The sequence below is a fragment of the Vitis vinifera genome, chromosome 1, assembly GCF_030704535.1.
Source record: "Vitis vinifera cultivar Pinot Noir 40024 chromosome 1, ASM3070453v1".
Lineage (NCBI taxonomy): Eukaryota > Viridiplantae > Streptophyta > Magnoliopsida > Vitales > Vitaceae > Vitis > Vitis vinifera.
In genome coordinates this window covers 26832593-26852968 of record NC_081805.1, presented here as the reverse complement: position 1 = coordinate 26852968, position 20376 = coordinate 26832593, and the positions used below count along the sequence as shown (strand labels likewise).

The window sequence follows — 20376 nt, the reverse complement described above, 5'->3', positions numbered from 1 at the left end:
GCCCAGGTGGTAAGCGGGTGAACCCCAAACCTTTTGGTTTGGGGTTCAAATCCTCTCAGCAGCAAGCAAAATGGGAGGCACTGTAGCAGCACTGTAGCGCGTTGACGGGCACTGTAGCGGGTCTGACTTTCGTTGACCCGCGTTGACCACGCGATATATCGGAGAAAAATCGCCGATTTATCGCCAAATGACCGATATATCGCGAGAAATCGCCGATTTCTCGCGATAAATGCCGAAATATCGCTGGACCGATATTTCTCCAAGAAATATTGTGTCGATACCCTCCGACACACGATATTTCGGCGATATATCGCCGAAATATCGCGACATTTTCCTCCTTGACTCGAACTAAGAGGTCAGCAATTCCTAGTGATTATGTAGTGTATCTACAAGAATCTGACTATAATATAGGAGTTGAAAATGATCTCGAATCTTTTTCACAAGCCATGAGTTGCAAAGAATCAGAATTATGGTACAATGCCATGAAGGATGAGATGAGTTCCATGAGGTTCAACGATGTTTGGGACCTTGTTGAGTTGCCTAATGGTGCAAAAACCATTGGTTGTAAATGGGTTTTTAAGACAAAGAAAGACTCATTAGGCAACATTGAGGCCAGACTTGTTGCAAAGGGGTTCACTCAAAAAGAAGGAATCGATTACATGGAAACTTTTTCTCCTATATCTAAGAAAGATTCCTTACGCATTATATTGGCATTAGTAGTCCACTTTGATTTAGAATTGCAACAAATGGATGTGAAAACAACATTTCTTAATGGAGAGCTAGAGGAAGAGGTTTACATGAAACAACCTAAAGGATTCCCCTCTAGTGATGGTGAGCAATTGGTTTGTAAGCCTAAGAAATCAATATACGATTTAAAACAAACATCCCGCTAATGGTATTTAAAATTCCATAACATAATTTCTTCATTTGGTTTTGTAGAAAATGTTATGGATCAATGCATATACCCTAAGATCAGTGGAAGTAAAGTTTGTTTTCTTGTTTTATACGTGGATGACATCTTACTTGCAATCAATGATAATGGTTTACTTCATGAGGTGAAACAATTCCTCTCTAAAAATTCTGACATGAAGGATATGTGTGAGGCATCTTATGTCATTGGCATTAAGATCCATAGAGACAGATTTCAAGGTATCTTAGGTTTGTCTCAATAAACCTATATCAATAAGGTTTTAGAGAGATTTCGAATGAAAAATTGTTCACCCAGTGTTTCCCCTATAGTGAAGGGTGATAGGTTCAATCTAAACCAATGCTCGAAAAACGATCTTGAGAGGAAACAAATGAAGAACATTCCATATGCTTTTACAATCAGAAGTTTGATGTATGCTCAGGTTTGCACAAGGCCTGACATTCCCTTTGCTGTTGGAATATTAGGATGATATCAGAGTAACCCAGGTATGGACCACTAGAAAGCTGCAAAGAAAGTGATGAGATATCTTCAAGGAACCAAAGATTACAAGCTTATGTACAGACGAACAAGCAATTTAGAGGTTGTTGGCTACTCAGATTTAGACTTTGCTGGTTGTGTTGATTCGTGTAAATCAACATCTGGATACATTTTAATATTGGCCGGTGGAGCTATATCTTGGAGGAGTGTTAAGCAGACATTGACTGCTACTTCTACTATGGAAACTGAGTTCATATCTTGTTTTGAGGCCACTTCACATGATGTATGACTTAAGAGTTTCATTTCTGGGCTTAGAGTTATGGATTCAATATCTAGGCCATTGAGTATATATTGTGACAATTCAGTCGCATTGTTTATGGCAAAGAACAATAAAAGTGGAAGTCGAAGCAAACACATTGACATTAAGTATCTAGCCATAAGAGAACATGTTAAAGAAAAGAAAGTGGTTATTAAGCACATTAGCACTGAATTGATGATTGTTGATCCTTTGACCAGGGGCATGCCACCGTTGAAATTTAAAGATTATGTAGTGAACATGGGACTTAGTTTCCTTAAGTAGTTTCTATTGTACAAACTCTTATTATGATGTTTTCTCATATTGATGTGCACCTTTATTTAATTTTGAGAAAATTCAACTTCATTAGACCAAGAATGAACATAGGGTTTATTCATTGAGTAATATTGTCACATAAAGAATAATGTTAAGAAATGAATACATTGTAATACATGGAAGGTAACATTGTAATACATGGAAGGTAACACTCGTTATATGGAGGACTTATTGCCATGATTCATGTATTTGTTACTTAATGCAGATAATTGATGGACTAAGATTGGACATTAGGTTAAAGGTGTAGACCAAGTGGGAGAATGTTATTAGCTACACGTTCACCACCCTGAAGTGGTCCAACACCTGACCACGTCCTCCACCAACCATCTCTCACTTCCGTTGCTATTAAGGAGCATGTTCTACAAACTGCTCATTGTGTGGCAAATCAGAAGAAATGTGGTATGATGGGAAGCCACGGTTATATAGATCTCTCATGGTCCCGAACTCGTATCTATGTCGTTTTTCCTTTAGAAATACACCATCTAAAAGAGATATCAGAGTTTGAAAATCAAGTCTTGAACCGATTACAATAACTCGATACAATGGTTGGAGGTAAGTAGACTATTCTAAGTCTTTTTCAGATTTGATTCATGTTGCAAATGTTCATTGGAATCAAATATATATAGCATGTAAATATCCTACACAAACTAGTCATGAAATACATAAAAAAAAAAAAAAAAAAAACTCGGATTCCACCGATATGCACAACATATGATGTCCACAATCAAACATCAACATGAACTCAGAAATAGCAAGAAGTGAGACAAAACAATCTGAAGTAGAGAAATATCAAGCATGCCTCAATCATACCTGGATGAAAACGACGAACTCCTCATCTGTTTCTTCTTACTCCTAAACTCTCCAAAACCTCACCTGCCTCAAGCTCTCTCAAAAAATTCCCCCCCCCCCCCCCCAAAACCCTTCATTCCACTCATCTTTACCTTAACTGCTCCCGTTCCATCCATCATCTCTTACTTAGAGATGTCTTTCTCTCAACCACCACCATGGCAAGTTGGTGGTGGCTGCCACACGTCCACGCAGCTTGCCTCCTCCAGAAAGAGGCCCCCCCACTTCAAAAATGAAAAAAAATTTCAACTCCCCCCCGGGGTTGTGTCCACAAAGAGGTCTACACAACGACTACAAATATCTCTATAATAAAATCAAACAAACCCTTAATTTTTAGGTGATTATTTTAAAGCTACTAAATACAAAATTCCATTATCACCTACAACATGAAATCTCACAACAGTATATGTAGAAGCAAAAACAATTTCTTCTATTTACACCGAAAGTTTTAAAGAATTTAAATTCAATTCTAAACACACACAATATCAAAAATTAGTTTTTTCATTGTTATACAAAAAAAGTTGGTGGTTGATGACCAAAAAACCAAAATAAAAATGTTTTCATTTATTTATATTTTACTTAGGTCTCATTATTTGTATCGAAATCTCATTTATTTCTTTGCATATTTATTTAGGTTATGTTTGGTTGCTGAAATATTTTAGCGAAAATGCAAGGAAAAGAAAATAAAAAGAAAAAGTATATAAATTATTTGTATTTGTTACTTCAAATTTGTTTATTATTTTAACACATGGATATAAAGATTAAATAATTAAAAAATGTATAAATTTTTTACTAGTTTTGATTGTATTTGATTTTTTTATATTTTTCAAAATATAATAGAAAATCATTTTCTTTAATATTTTTCTTATTTTTTTTTAGTAATTTCGGGAATCAAACATGAGCTAAGTTATCGAGACTACATGACACATACAAAAGATTCAAATTTAGAGTTGGGTATGGTTACTATTCGATTCCTCAGCATTTTCCAACAACATATCTTTGATTAAATTATTGGATGCATTTACATATGAAATATTTATTCAAAGGATGCAGAATTTCATCAGAAAATGTAGGTTTAGAAGTTTAAAAGACTGATTACAGCATAGGCATCAGTAGACAGCATGTTTACAGACATCACCAAAGCCATCAAACCCTAGAAGCAGCAGCAGCACCACTCCTCCATTACACAGCAGCACAACTGCAACTCACAAAAATTATGGAATTGAGAGGAAGAAATAACCCCAAAAATTTCTTCCAAAATGCTGAAAAAACATATTATACCATTTCGTTTGTAATTTTTAAAATTTTTATTTATATTAAAAATGAATAAAAATTTTAAATAAATAAATATCATTAATTTTTATAACCTATTTTTTAAAAAAAAAAAATTATTTTTTATTTTATATAAGTTCAAAAATAATAAATTAAGTTAAATTAAATTACTTTTATTTAATTATATATATAATAGGAGCAGATGGAATGAGCAATACCACCAAGAAGGCTAAAACCATCCAAATCTAATGGAGTTTTTAAAAAAAAAAAATTAAAAATTCTCAAAAAAAAAAAAAAAAAAAAGGGAGAGAAGAAAAGATTTTAAGTTGAAGATTTAAGTAGAGGAGTGGAAGCATCCAACCTTAAAGGCAGCACTCTTCCAACATACAGCAGCAGCAAAGTGCAGCACAACTGAAAAATCGCCAAAAGATTATTAAATTTTTAAGTGGGAGGGAGGGAGGGAGGGGGAGAGAGAGGGGGGGATACCATCCTCTGCAGAATGACCAACACCGCCCCCGGAAATCATCCCCATAGCGGTAGTGGTGGGTGTGTTCATAGGTGGGCTGTGGAGGCTGGTTGTAGCCTTCAGTGAAGTAGTCCTGGTACCCAGGCCCAGGTCGGGATGGCGGTGGCGGTGGAGGTGGCGGTGCGTCATAAGGAAACCCCGGTGGTGGCACTGCTGATGGAAAAGGTCCTCCAAACCCTGAAAATGCATACCAATATTAGCAGAAAATCAATGAAAGATATGCCAAAAAACTGAAGAAAAAGAAGGGTAAGTGACCTTGAGGAGAATGATGAATATGCTGGTAACTCATCTTCTGCCTGGCCGATCGAAGGCAGACTCTCGAATCGAAATTATTAAAACCAGTGTGAGAAGTTAGAAGGGGAGAGTTGAGGTGTCACTCGTGGCGATGAGATGGAGCTGCATGCTTCCACCATGGCTGTTGACACGGCACGTGGACCCAAAAGGTCAGGCTTAGAGCCAAAGGAGGAAGGTTCCACCATTGTCTCATTCTCAGCACCAGACACCACGTAGACGTATTCTGGATGACGCCAAATTTAGGTATAATTTTGCGTCTTCCACAATCTTTTATCTTTTCTTTTCTTTTCTTTTCTTTTGCTTCTCTTCCGGGTTAGCCCAATGTAATATCATATACCTTTTTCAAATCGGTCAAATTTGATTTTGAGGAATGAGCTTGAAATGGGAAAGATGAAGAATCATATCACATTATATCTTTACTTTGATGTGTGTGGAAGCCCTTTAAAGATTATAATTAAAGTGGGATTTTAATTGGAAGTGTTTTTAGTATAAGTATTTTTCTTTATCGGAAGAAATCATTTATTAAGGTGGTGTTTTTTTTATAAAAAAAATTAAATTATTTAACTTTTTCAATTTAACTAAAAATAATACATTGACATCAACTAATATAATTATATTAAACTTATTAATAATAAATTCACTTTAGTTATATTAGTTAATTTCAAAAAGGTACTTTTAACTTTATAGAAAAAATTAAATATTTTGACTTTTTCTATTAAAGCAAAAAATAAATACCACTAAGTGTTCTGAAGAAACCATTATAAATAATTGTTTTAGTTCTTAAAAGTATTTTTTTAATTCTTTTAAATAGCTTATTTTTGTAATACGTTTTTGTGGTAAAAGTGCTTTCACATATAAAAAGTATTTTTGAAAAACAACTAGGTGTTTGACAAAAAATATTATTTTATAAGATATTTTGTAAATATTTTTTTAATTTTTATTTTTTAATCATAAATTTAATTTTATAATAAAAAATTATTTTATAAAATAAGTAAAATTTAAAAAAAAATATATAACATATGAGATATGCATATTCTACATCTTAATTTAAGATTAAGATATAAAAGATGTATAAATAAATGATAAATAAGATATTATATTATTTATTTTATCTCATTTTTAATTAAACATAAGATATGATAAGTATGAATAATTTATGCTATCCTAAGATTTGATATATTATTTACTTTATATAAATCTTTGGTATACACGTTGAAAATATGGAAATCTAAAAGAAAAATTAGAGTGGGGTCCCATGAATAAATACGTGGCGTGATCTAGAAGCATCAGGGTGTCAACAAACATTGCCCCTTCTGGAAAGACCAAGCCCATATGCTTCATTGCAAAGAAAACAAGACCGTGTGCAGATTCTCCGTATCATCTTCATCTATAAAATCTTAAACCTCTTCAGACCCACCTCCCAAATTGAGCTCTTGTTCTTATCTTGATTCCCAAAAAGGCTAATAATTCTTTTGTTCCTTTCTTTCAACCATGACTGGCACATCAAAAGGTCAATCTCCACCATCCCCCAAGGCCAAAGAATCAGATTCTCAGCAACCGTCATATTCTTTGCCTAAATCTTCAGGCGAGGACACTAAGAAATGGGGAACACACGTGATGGGGCCACCAGCAGTGCCCACTGTACACCCAGACAACCAGAAGGCAGCCATGTGGAAGGGTGATCACCAGCAGATCTACCACCAGCCATACCTTCAGTTCGCCCCAGTTGAGAAGCCCAGAAACAACCCTTTTGAGCCTGTCATTCATACCTTCAATTCATGGAGCAGAAAGGCTGAGATCATTGCCAGAAACATCTGGCACAACTGTAAGTTTCATCTTCACAAACTTCATTAATTTCAGTAAACTATTAGTTTGATATATATTAATTTGCAGTGAAAATGGGGCACTCGGTGTCAGAAACTGCATGCGGAAAGGTGAATTTGAGGGCAAAGGCCATGACAAGGGGTGGATTTGAGTCTCTCTACAAGCAGACTTTCGCAACAGATCCCAACGAGAGGTTGAAGAAGACCTTCGCCTGTTACCTCTCCACCTCCACTGGCCACGTTGCCGGCACCCTCTATCTCTCAACCGCCCGTTTGGCTTTCTGCAGTGACCGTCCCTTGTCCTTCACTGCCCCATCTGGGCAGGGGGCTTGGAGCTACTACAAGGTAAAGCTAAGGTATCCCTGTTTGGTTGCTCATAAAATAAGCAAGAAATGATTGGAAAATTAGGCTTCTCATGCAGTACTACTTATTGATTGAACAGGTTGTGATACCTTTGGGGAACATAGGCACCGTCAACCCGGTGACTATGCGAGAAAATCCATCGGAAAAGTACATCCAGATTCACACCATTGATGGCCATGACTTCTGGTTCACGGGGTTCGTCAATTTTGAGAAGGCGACCCAACATCTCTTGAGCATTGTCTCAGAGTTCAGAGCCCATGCATGAAAATAGAATAAAGCCAGGAGCTGGTGGATCATCCTCCTAGAAGTTACTGGTGTTATCTTCTGATCTGATCTTTATGAGTTTTTTCGATTCCAGTTAAGAGTATTGCGACCTGGTTTGCTTGTTCTTCATCTTGTAATATAATATGATACCTACCATATCTTTCTGCTTTCTTTTTGTATACTTTTTTCTTCATTTGTTTGGTTTTTGTTTTTTGGTTTCTTCTTTTAAGCAAATTTTGGATGTTCAAATTTTTGGGTGGAAAATTATTTTTTCACGTTCGGTTATGATTTGGAAAATATAAAACAAAAAATATTAAATATAATTAAAATTTTATATATTTTTAAATTATTTAGTTTTTATATCGATAAATTAAAATAAGTTAAATAAGTTTGAAATAATAAATAAAAATATTTTATTGACTTTAAATAAATTTTTTTATTTTTTTCTACTTTCCTTTTATATATTCTTTCTCACAAATTTTTCAAAATTAAACATAATCTTAGTTTTTGTCAAAGAAAAATTAGCTCGATTAATAATAAGATATTTATAAGGTTGATATTGAACACAATCATCACTTTTTGGCCATCCAAAAGTACAAAAGCTTCCTAATTAAAATGTTCAAAGTCTTAAATCTGGGTTTCAACTATCTTCAACTTTCAAATTATAAGTTTAATTTATTAAATAATGGGCCAACAGTGTATATTAGACTTTGACCAAAGCCCTAACACCCTTCCTTCTATATTGAGGTTGTAACTGGGGCTGAATCAAGCTTTTGGGCCAAAACTTTTAAAATCTCATATAAACAGTTTGGGTTGGGCCTCACTAAAGTTTCAAAAAGGCTTGGCCCAAGAAAATTGAAGTTGCAGCCCTTTTGTTTACTACATTTCATTTCAAGAAATGGTCCCAAAAAAATTGGCTTCAAAGATCTGGGTATTTTTATGGAAATTTTTATCCTTCTCTCTGATATCCGTCAAAAGTTTCTATTTCTCATATCTCATGCTTCATTGTAAGCCCACATACTTCATGCAAATATTCATTAATTTTTGTGTATGACTATAATTTTGTATCCCTTTCATAAAGGATTTCCCCATATTGGACGGAAAAAAAAAAGGGTTGATTCCAATTTCGGGTAAAGCTTTAAGTCAATTTTATTATTACATAGTGAACTTGACCAATTAGGACATCACTTAGAGGATGTTTGGTAAAACTTATTACTTATTATTTAATGACTTAAGTTGATTTTAAGTTAAATTATACTTAAGTTATTGACTTAAAACTTATTACTTAATTTTTATTTTAAGTGATAAAATTAACTTAAAACTTATTCTAAACCATCAAATTGTAATATTTATCTTCATAAATTATATATAGGGCACAGAAAGTCGAGTAGCAGGGTTGTGGAGTAACAAAGGAAATCATGGAAGTAATTAGGGCAAAACAAATGAAACTAAAAAGATAAAATGAAAATGCAAACTTAAGAATAAGTTAATTGTTTTTATTTTTTAAATTATACCATTAAGTTATTTTATCAAACATACTTAATTTACTTAATGACGTAAATTAAGTTATTACATCACACTAAGCTATTAAGTTAATTGGTTTACAAAACACCCACTTAGTTTTAGATATAATTTATTTTTGGCTATACATATATTTTCATAAATAAATTGTCCAAGACTAATTATTTTAAATGTCTTGTGCTAAAATGGCTAGGACAAAGTTTTGTGATCTTACAAGGGTGAACTCATTAAAAAAAAACCAAAAAAAAAAAAAACAACCGATGTTAGTTCTTATGGCAAAGTATGAAACTAGAATCGTTAAGCCAATAATCACATAGCAGTGAAATCATTCCTAAATTTTGTATGTACCGTGGATCACATGATAAGAGTTGGTTGTTATTTGGACCGACCTTAATCATAATAAGAGTCCATTTAATAGTGATTTTAAGAAGCATTTTTAATTTAAAAAGTGTTTTTTAAGGAAAAAAAATATAAATTTGATAAATTTTACTAAATATTTTTAAAACTTTTAAAATATGAAAAACCACATTTAATGTTTTTTTAAAAAACACTTGATAAATGATTCTCCTTAAAAAAAAATACTTTTATTAAAAATATTTTAAATAAAAATACTGTCAAACACATTAAATTAAAAGTACTTCACTATATGAAAATTGAATAGAAAGAATAGTCATTATTGAAAATATATGTGATACCAATTTTACTAGACGTGGTTCATTTTGTGATGCAAATTTTTTAAAATTAAAATTAAAAAACAAAAGAAGAAAACACAAATTATTGCAAATGTCCTTTGTACAATAATTGCGATGGATAAAATACCAAATGAAATAGAGAAAGGTTTGTAGGTAGCCAGCAGGCTAAAAACACGGGCTTGCGTTGTCAGTTGCTTTTGGTTCTTAGTAAATACTAAAAAAGTTTCTTGCAAAATACCAAATGTACAATAATTTCTTGCAAAAAATATTAATCTTACTTTTTTGTTCTTAGAAAATATTAAAAAAAAAAAAGCAAAAAAAAAGTAAAAATATTTTTTACAGTTGGATATCAAATAAAAAAATACTAAAAAAAAAAAAAATCTTTGCCATTTCTTTGAAAAAAATTTGAGAAAAGTATATTTATCTGAAATTTAGTTTTCTTTCCATCAATTTTTTTTTTTCTCATGAATAACCAAATCAACAAAATAAGATTATACAAATCTTTTTCTTATATTTTTCTTCCTTTCTTTTTTATTTTTCTTTCCCTCATTTTTTAGAAACCAACCATAGCTTAAAGAACCATATAACATATATGTGGTATTCTATTAGCTAGTTCCCAATTTATTGCCCATTTATCTACTCCTCTCCCATGCTTACCTCCTTCCAAACTTACTCTAAAAGACAAAATGAAAATTGCAGTTGGATATGTGAAAATACATCACCTAGACTCGAACCTATACCCAAAAGTTGAAAAAAAGAAGAAAGAAAAGAAAAAAATCCACTGCAATTGACACATGAGATGATATGAATTTTGGCAGTACAAAGAAGTCAGCAGTCCAAAACTATATGTCTGGCAAATGTCTCCAAGATATGTACAATAAAGATGCTAGGTGTCTGCCACTGTAATGCTATGAAGAATCTTATGTGACTCAGGGGGACTTAGACAACTCCTCCCCTCCGACTTTATGGTTGTGATCATGCAAGAAAGTGGAAGAAAGTGGAAACCGGGGTTTTCTATCTACCTAAAACACCTATAATTCAGTGGTAAAGATGGAGAAAAGATTGCCCTGGGGTTTGGAAAAATGTAGGTAGTTAGGGTTTTTTTCAAAGAAAATTAAAGGTTGATAGGCTATGGATGGAGATGACCCAAGAGAGCGTGTCAAGTGTAAATGCATTAAGGTGGAAAATCACAAATGGGGTTGATGAAAAGAGCCCTAATTCGCTGGGAAAAGTATGAGAAAGGAAAGGTTGGACTTTGAAAAAATGTAGCTAGGGTTGCTTTCAAAGAAGAAAAGGTTAGAAGGCCTTGTAGCCCAAGAGAGGGTTTTGGTGTAAATGTATTGTAAGGTAGAAAATCAGAAAAGGGGTTGATGTAAAACTGTTAATAAAAGGGATAGGGAATGAGAATTTGTGTGGGAAAAAGAGAGGAGAAATTACAAGAGCAAAGATAGACAAAGGGACAAAGAGAGATTCTCTGGTGAGAACAGTTTGAATAATAAAAGGATAAAAAGTTGAATAGTTTGGGTGGAATGCTTGGGGAGTATCAGTGATTTTGTCCTTGACCAGAGAGCTCTCCCCCTCCCATCTCTATCTCTATCTCTCTCTCTCTCTCTCTCTCTCTCTCTCTGTAGATGCATGCTGTGCAGTACTACAGTCTTATACATAGGTCTACTGCTTAGATTCCTTTCTGCCAAGCAAATGAAAGAAAGTTTCCTTTGTTTTCTCCGGTGTCCAGCTATCACACACATGCACTCTCTAGACCTCATCACACTGCACCCTTTTTCTTCCCTACCTTCCTTCCCTCTCTCTCTCTCTCCCTCTCTCCCTCTCTCCTCTCTCCTCCCTCCTCTCTGAAATTAGAATCTTTCAGCCTCAGGCTCAGGGCCAACATCTTTTGTCACCTTTTTGCCTGGAATTCACTTCAACAGTTTCTCTTCAATTCCCTCTCTCAATTCAAAAGAATATTATTGCTCAAATACTGCCACCTTTATTATTGTTTTTGTCATTATGGTATGTGACCAATGGCCACAACACTGCTTCTTTCCTCATGTCCACCCCCTTCATAATTCCCTCTTATATCTCATTGCATTATTAGTCTTCAAATTATTTTCAAGAAAAATTATATGTTGCAGACGAGGCACATTATGAAAGTTATGTACATCCATCCTATGTAATATGATTACATTTTTCCTATTTTAATAACTTTTTCATAAACTATAATGGTGTCTTTTTCTATCATTAGTAACATTTCTTTTTGTATCATAATCATTTTTTCTTATATATGCCCAAACGAGATTAAATAATAGAGTTCTTCTATAATATTGATTTGACACAAATAAAAAAATAACACATTTTGTCATATTGTGTCCCGTCCAATCTTATTATTTTTTACCTTTACAACTGTTTTTTACATCAATTTTATGTTATTGAGAACAAAAAAAAAATACAGAAAATACATTTAACAATAATAAAATTGTTTTCTCTTCTTAAGAGCAAAGTATATGATGTTTTCAAATACCATTTTTTAATTATTTTTTGTTATTATAGTTGTTTTAAAAAATAATTATCTAAAAATCATTTTTTAAAAATATTTTAAAATATTAAAAATAGATTAAAAATATTTTAAATTCTCAAACAGACTTTTATTATATAAAACATAAGAGAATAATTTTCAAAAACCGTTTTAAAAAATTATTTGTACCATCATTTAATAAAGTAGATTTCAACAATTGCATTTTCAAAAGAAGCTGATTAGGTAGTTAAGATTTTCCTCAAGAAAAGGATTTGTTATAAGCTTAAAAAAAGTAAGTATCGTACTCAACACCTAACCCATTTTCAAAGTGTAGTAATCATTAAACTTAGAAAAAATGATAATAAATGCTCTATTATTTGTACCATTAAGATATGATTATTGAAGGAAGAAAAGTCCATGGGCGTGGTAATGGATGGTTGAATTGTGGGACTCAAGTTTGATTTCATATAGCAAATTATTAAAGGCCACATTATATGAAGAGGTTGGGCTATAAAATTAAATATAATCATCACTTACCTAACTCTCTAGAATAATGGAATCCTAACTTAGAGATGAGTCTTCTACCATATAGCTTTATTTTATTTAGGTTTTAATTTGATAATGAAAAGTTATTTTTATCTTTTTAATATTATACGGGAAAAAGTGGTTGTTAATAAAAAATAATCATGTGATAAAATAAATTCTATTTGTTTATATCATGGTTGTTGAACTACCAATTTTATTTAAAGTTTAAATTTATAGGATTTGGATTCAATTGTATACGATGCTCCTTAACACTTTTTCTCATATATAGTTATGTGATAAATAGAATTTGAATTCATATTTAACAAACAAATAGAGGAAATATAAATTACGGGCATGGGGTTGAATATGATATACCATGTTTAATTACTATTATATTAAATATTAAAAAAAAGTAAATTTTAATTATTTTTTGGATAATTGTTATTGGAAATTAAAAGAAGGAAAAGTCAATTTTAGTAACATTTTAAGAAAAAGTCCAAGTAAAAGAGAGGAAAACAAATCTTTTGTTAAATTTTGCTTTGAAAAATATAAAAACTAGTAAAAAATTATTAATTATAATGCATATTAAAAAATTATTAATTTTAAAATTATTTTTATTTTTCTTAATTTTCTCCTTAAGTCATTTGATGAAGGTGTTTCGAGTAATCTTTCACATTTGGGTCTTATTTTTTGTACCCTTTATTTGTACTTAAATCATATTTCTTTATATTTTACTGTTGTTTTAATACCATAAAATTTTCCATTTGAATAATATTTTCCACTCCATTACTTGCACTGAGTCAACTTTACATTTGTCAACTTTTTTTTCTCTCTCTCAACTAGGATTTTTATTAATATTACTAGAATTTTATTCTTTTATAAACATTCAATTATTTTAATAATCAGCCCCATTAATGACCGATAAGGATATGCAAACCACCAAAGCAGCAATTGACCCAAAAACAAATATTCAAATTCTACAAAATATTATAATTTTATTTTTATCTATTATTACAAGGAAAAAAAATTATTTTTTATCAATTAAATCATTGAGAATCTATAATTAACAAGGAAAAAATAAATGACCATATTTGGTAACTATTTTATAAAATAATTATAAAAAATAATTTTTAAGAATCGTTTTTAAAAATTGTTCTCTCATATTTTGTAAAATAAAAATTTATTTAAAAATCTAAAATATTTTTTAAAAACACTCAAAAAATCATTTTCGAAAACAGTTGTGAAATAGACATAAATCAAATATTAATTTATTTTATCAAATAAGTCAAATGTTATTTAAATCAGATATGGAGAAGGGAAACAAATATTAATTCCCTCGATAATGAAATAATTAAATGTAACTAAAAATATTATTTTATTAAAAGAATAAAAATATAAGATTTGTTGACATCTTCTCTCATAAAGTTAAAAAACTAACTCCTAATTATACGGCGGAAAGGGAGTCCGGTAGTATACAAAATACATACCATAGTTGGTGATCGTATCAGCTTCGAAAATCTAGGGTGTGTCCAATCATACCGTTATTGATGGTATGATGAGGCCCGGATGATTTTAAAAGCCGAGATTTGAGGACCCACGAAGATCAATATCCTTAAAATGGCTCATACAGATTCATTTTGGGTGCGAGGGGTATACGCAAGAGTATTGCAATCTATCCTGTGGGCTAGCGCCTATGGTATCCTACTGTACACCTCCCTTTATACGAGCGCAACCGTCCACTTTGTATGGAATGCGTCTTTTGTTTGCATTTGTGCGTTGAGAAAATAAATAAATAAATAAAAATAAGATTTAAAAAAAAAAAAGACGTGTTTTTGAAATTAAGTTGAATAAGAACTTGTGGAATGGGTTGAAGGAAAGAGTTTGGATTCGTTTCGGCTAACTTTTGATTTTTGACTTGACCCAAAAGCCAAAATTTATAATATAAAATAATTTTGCAACTTAAAAAAAATTATGTTTGAGCTTTTTAAAATAATTTTTTAGAAAAAATTTATATTTTTAAAATATTATTACAAGTGCTTAAAAATATAAAATAAATAAAATTAAATTAAAAAATACATCTATATACTTTATTAACTTTAAATTTATTTGTTTGACAAAAACAAACCAATCATTTTACCCAACTACTCCTATAAATTGCTTGAAATGAGCATATTTCACATGCTTCTTCGTAATGTCATCGTCAACTCATAATAATAATAATAATAAATAAATAAATAAATATGGGGGCATTTAATAGAGAGTAGTAAAAAGAATGAGCTTTGTGCAAAAAAATAAAGAAGAAAACCTACACGTCGCAATCATACCAGTATTATTCTTTCTTTCTGCTATCATTGACCTCTCTCAGCCAATTCCATGGCGCCCAAAATAAACCCTCCACAGACAAGAAAAAAAAAAAGGAAAAACAGGAGTGAAGTCACAGATCCATTTGTCGCATTTCCATCAACAATGAATTTCCTAAACCACAATGGAGAGAAGAAAATGGAGGAAAAATAATGGGGGAGGGGGAAGGAAGTGTGTTTATGGAGAGGCATTTGCAGGTTCAGAGCGGTCGAAGTGGAGGAGCTGGCCGGCGCATTTGGGGCAGTCTTCCACCTGTTTGGGCACCATGAAATACATGAGGCAACTCTTGCAGCCGGCCACGACGAGGACGTGGTCTTTCTCCACCACTCTGTAGTGATGGTGGGGGTGGTGTTGGTCTCTCGAGGACGATGGGGGTGATCCTGATGATGAGCCCTCGCTGTCGTAGGAGCTGTCGTCCTCTGAGTAGTCGAGCTCTCCTCCGCCGCCGCTGTAGTCCGCCATTGTTCGAGGGTCTTCCTTGGCTTTCTTGCCGTTTATCCAGTTTATGTAGTAGATTTCTCCCGTCTGCAACATGAACCAGGACACTAACACAAGAGAAAATCGCAGAGAGTAGAAATTTTTTATATTTCTGAGAACCCATTGGAGAGGAGGGTGAGATGATCAAAACCCAGAAAGGGTTTTGCAGGAATCTTCGATATTTCTGACGAAGATTGGAAAGAAAAAAGGTAACCCTATTGGAGACGAGTTTGAGAAGACGAAACCCCAGAAAAGGGAAAAGCAAAAATCTTTGGCATTTGTTGATGAAGATCGAAAACAAAAACGCACCCATTGTAGAAGGGCTTGAGATGATCAAAACACAGAAAGGGTTTTCTTTTTCATTCAAAAAAACATCATATGGTCAAACCCAGAAAAGCTTTTGCTTTTCCTTTTTTTTCTCTCCTTTTGTTTGGAAAGAAAGAAAACAGGAAAAAAAAGATGAAACCAACCCAAAAAAGGACTTATTTCTTTTATAGAGCGAGGCCATTAAAGACCAAAAGCATCAAATGCTTTAACAAAAGAGAGACGGAATGGAGTACTTACAAAAATGCAAGATCTAGTGAGGTATAATACTTATGATGTTGCATTAAATGAAGTGGCATAATGAAAAGGAAAGAAGAAAAAATCAAAAGAAAAGGGCATTTTCCTTACCTTTAAATCGAGGCATTGTTCCCAATGGTAAGGGAGAGACATTTGGGAATTGAGCTCCAAGGTGGTGTCGGAGTGGGAGAGATTCTCCGGCGAAGCGTCATCAGAGGTTGATGATATGCCTATGCCATCTTCAACACCTGAGCCTTCACCGCTGTTACTGCTGCTGTGATTTAGCGAACAGTTTTGGAGAGATCTCTCCAAGGACGCAGTGATCGTAGCCATGTTTGGAGCTGTCATCACTTCCCTTTTGCCCGAACCGCTTTAACCCCAAACCAAAAATATATAGAAATACAAAGAAAATCAAAGGAGAGAGAAGATAAAATTGGAGAGAGAGAGAGAGAGAGAGAACGAGGGCTCTTGAAGATAAATTTATAAGGAAGTAGGGGTAGTTTTGAAAAGATCATTGGGAAAATTTGACTTGCCTCCCTCAAGTTTTGGGTAATTACAGTGATCTTGGTGGCCATTCAAATCTTGGTTTCCTATTTGGGAAATTATCCTTAAATTAAGGTTTTAGATCCTTAGAATCTTGAATTTTGGCCATGTAATTATATTTTCGTTTGAAAACTTCTGATGGATTCTAAATCTGAAGTTTCAAGGAATGAGCATGTTTGGGACTATCATCCACGTATAATTTAAAAAGATGGAAGGTTAAAAAGAGTTAATCAAGTTATTATTATTATTATTTTGATGCATGGCATCTTGTCTATTATAGTTATTTAAATTTTTTTTTTTTTGAAATTGATGGATATAATAAAAAGAATGAATTCAACTTGATTGGATATAATATTAAAACTAAGTGTTATAACTTACTCACGTTCTTTAAAATTATTTTAAAATTTGAGATAGTAAAATTTTTCATGTCTCAACTTTTTAATATACATCGAAAATGTGTCATAGGTTAAGGCTTTCGAGATCGAATTAGGGTTGACATATGAGTTTACAAGTGATCATTTTCTAATTATAAATCGATTCTTTATTACTATATTGTATTAATTTAGTTTAAAAGATCATTAAACCCTTTCCTAATATAAAAAAAGTACATTTATGATGTATCGAAAATCTAGATACTAATACAAATGACCACAAAAATTCAATCAAAAAGAAAAGAAAAAAAGACCCTTTAAATAAGTTAAGCCTCTAGGCCACAAGTCATTATTTGTGAACTGAGAATAGTTCATTCTTAGTAAATCTTTTATGATCACTAAAGTTAGAATAAAAGTCGATTGCAAGTATAGATTAAGATTCCTTCTACATAGATAAACATAAAAAGAGATAAAAATAATAAGAGAAAAAACATATTGACAAGACTAGTTGAATCGAATATTATGCCATAAAGGTGGAAGATTAGAAAGGAACGAAAGTGTGATGTAGAAAAGTCGTCTATTATGTAAGAAAAAATAACATCTATTTTCGATTTTCACTAAATTGAGAATCATCCGCTAGAGAAAATTGGTGTAAATGATGATAATACATCTGCTCAAAATTCTTGAGAATTTACACCCCAAGACTTTTGCAATGCAATTTTCATGTGTCACTCCAATCACTCCACAGCTTATGCAATCAATAAAGTCCCATAGTCTGTTCTTGTACTTGCTAAGAAGAGTTTTGATACAAAAATATTTGGGTTGTATTTTTTAAAAAGGTAATGATACTTTAATTGAAAAATATTTTATAGAAAAATAATTGTCAACTCAAGTCAAAAGTAAAGAAAAAAAAAACCTTTGTGAAATAATTTTTATAATTTTATTTAATTTATGAAAAAAAAAAAAAAAAAACCTTTCAAATACTTCTCATTATGTTTCATTTTCCTCTCTTCAATCCAAAAATCACTATGTTACATTGATTTTTTTAAGTCTTAATAGGATTTATATCTATGTATAATTCGTTTTTTTAAGTTAGGTTTTATTTTTATATATTTTATAAAAATATAAAAAAAAACATTTTTTTTTAAATAATTATTTTTAAATTCTGCATAGAAGTAGAGATAGAGAAAGATGGTCAGAGAGCGAAATGGTACAACACTACTTCCCAAAAGAATGTTGAAGCCTTTCTTTCAAATACAGTAAAAAAATAAAATAAAACAGCCTTTATTTTATTTTATTTTTTCTTATTGAATTTCTAAAATATCACATGTTGCCCATGATCTCTAACCATATATTTTACTGCACCCCATGAATTTTTTAATCTTAAATTAAATCCAAAAAAATATTATTATTATTAAAAAAAAATGAGTGAAAGTACAAAAGCTCAGTTTTGTATAGATAAAATGACATTCTTTTCAAAAATATTAATATTAAAAAACACAAAAACCAATGAGAGATGGCAGTGAGATTCATTTTTTTTTTTTTTTTGGGGTTTTGGAAAATTTTCAGCACTTTAATTGGAAATGCGAATAGAAAATGACCCAAAATTCCTTCTTTTTATGAGGGAATAGAAACATGCCTTTGTAGTATTCGTAAAAAGAAGATTCTAGTCAATGAGATTCCCATTCCCCATGCTTTTTAATTTTATTTTTAATTTTGTATTATTATATAAAATTTTCCAATTATAACATATTTTTATTTTACATAAATTCATGAAAATCAAAACTTATTTTAGTCGGATTTCGATTCCTTCTATTATGTGATTATAAGTCATTCTTATAAAAATTTAGATTCATGTTATTTTTATTTATATTCTTTTTCTGTGATCGTATGGCAAATTTATTATTTATCAAAATTAGGAGAAATGTTTTGATTAGAATGATTAAATTAAAAAAGATTGTAAGTTATAAACTTCTTATCACAAAACAACCCTAATTTTAACTAAATCCAATTTTTGACTTAATAAAGTAGATTAAGGGTGGGTTTAAGTTGTGAAAAGACGGACCACGGTCCAAAATAACAAACATAACCACCTATTTAACAATATTTTTAAAAAATAGTTTTGAAAAATAATTCTTATATTTAAGAATTCAAATATAATTTATTTATTTTTTGCTTATTTTTTGTAAAAACAATGTATCTATGCATAATATAAAAATTTATAGGCCATATTTGGAACTCAAAATGTACTAAGCAAAGAAAATAATAATAATAGAGATTTCCCTCCATTTGGTTATATTATAAAAATATGAAATAAAATCAAATATAATTAAAATTAATTAAAAATTGGTATATTTTTAAATTATTTAATCTTATATAAAAGAGTTAAAATCATAAAAAAAAAAATGATTTATGATTTTAAGTTTTTTTTTTCCTTCCTCCTATTTTTTTTTATTTTTTTTTGTTATTTTCTTGAACAAAAATATAGTCGTAAAATACTTTCTATTTTTTTCAATTATTGTTAAGAAAACTTTAAGAAAATAATTGAAAAAACTTCAAAACTACTTTAAAAAATAACTTATTTCAAAATAAATTCTAAAAAAAAAAACCCATTTTTTTTCAAAAATTTGTTGAATATATTTTCTAAATTAAAAAACAATTTTCCATTTTAAAAAAGAAAAATTGTTTACAAGAATAGTTACCAAGACCTAATTCTCGGACCGTAGACCATAAGCCATAAAAGTACTAAGAAAATAAGAATCAGTGCATGTTGTATCCTGTTGATCACCTTCCAAATACAGGGTTTTGGAGAAATGGGAGGATCACGTGACAGGAATATTTGATGTTAGTAAACAGTGGCAGTGTCACTTTACTTGTTGTATTTCTTATCACTTCATACACCACACGGGGAATTTCAGTTGAGTGGTCCACTCAAATTGGAAATTTAAATTTAATCTCATTTCCATTATATGGAATAAATCAAATAACATAATCTCAAAATTTGACTAAACAAATTAAAAGCCCTAATTTTTTATTGTTAGAATAGAAAAAGAAAATGTAAAAATAATTATTATTTTAATGTAATTGAATTTTATGTTTAAAAATTGCATTTTACAAATATTTTTATTAAAAATAAAAATAATTATAATTAAAAATTACACCCAACCATATAGATATTTTTTACTAATCTGATGTGGGATATCATAATCACCTCATATAAATATAATATCCTCATAGTTAAACAGATTGTAACAATTTGTATCTAATCGTGTAGATATTATCTATTTTGAGTTCAAAGGATCCTCATAACTTTAAAATATGTTTATATGATTAGGAGAAACTCATATTTAATGTGGATATCATAATAACACTCTTTTATACTTAAAAAA

General features: G+C 31.0%; 3 protein-coding genes across 3 annotated transcripts; 1 reads left to right on the top strand and 2 right to left on the bottom strand.

The window, feature by feature from the left end:
• Window positions 1–3863: 3863 nt before the first annotated feature.
• On the bottom strand, window positions 3864–5186 carry LOC100255789 (protein CYSTEINE-RICH TRANSMEMBRANE MODULE 7). The gene is made up of 4 exons (XM_002262939.5): window positions 4936–5186; window positions 4641–4857; window positions 4516–4565; window positions 3864–4080 (listed from the first exon to the last, which is right to left on the bottom strand). Exons 1-3 carry the CDS (start codon window positions 4967–4969, stop codon window positions 4517–4519), a joined length of 300 nt encoding a protein of 99 aa, XP_002262975.3. The 5' UTR covers window positions 4970–5186; the 3' UTR covers window positions 3864–4080; window position 4516.
• Window positions 5187–6269: 1083 nt separating this feature from the next.
• On the top strand, window positions 6270–7595 carry LOC100250606 (GEM-like protein 5). Its single transcript, XM_002263333.4, has 3 exons — window positions 6270–6799; window positions 6868–7142; window positions 7240–7595. Exons 1-3 carry the CDS (start codon window positions 6466–6468, stop codon window positions 7423–7425), a joined length of 795 nt encoding a protein of 264 aa, XP_002263369.1. The 5' UTR covers window positions 6270–6465; the 3' UTR covers window positions 7426–7595.
• A 7391-nt stretch (window positions 7596–14986) lies between these two features.
• LOC100247256 (protein CURLY FLAG LEAF 1) lies at window positions 14987–16537 on the bottom strand. The gene is made up of 2 exons (XM_002263077.4): window positions 16185–16537; window positions 14987–15560 (listed from the first exon to the last, which is right to left on the bottom strand). The coding sequence occupies exons 1-2, from the start codon at window positions 16419–16421 to the stop codon at window positions 15213–15215; spliced, it is 585 nt and encodes a 194-aa protein (XP_002263113.1). The 5' UTR covers window positions 16422–16537; the 3' UTR covers window positions 14987–15212.
• Window positions 16538–20376: the final 3839 nt, after the last annotated feature.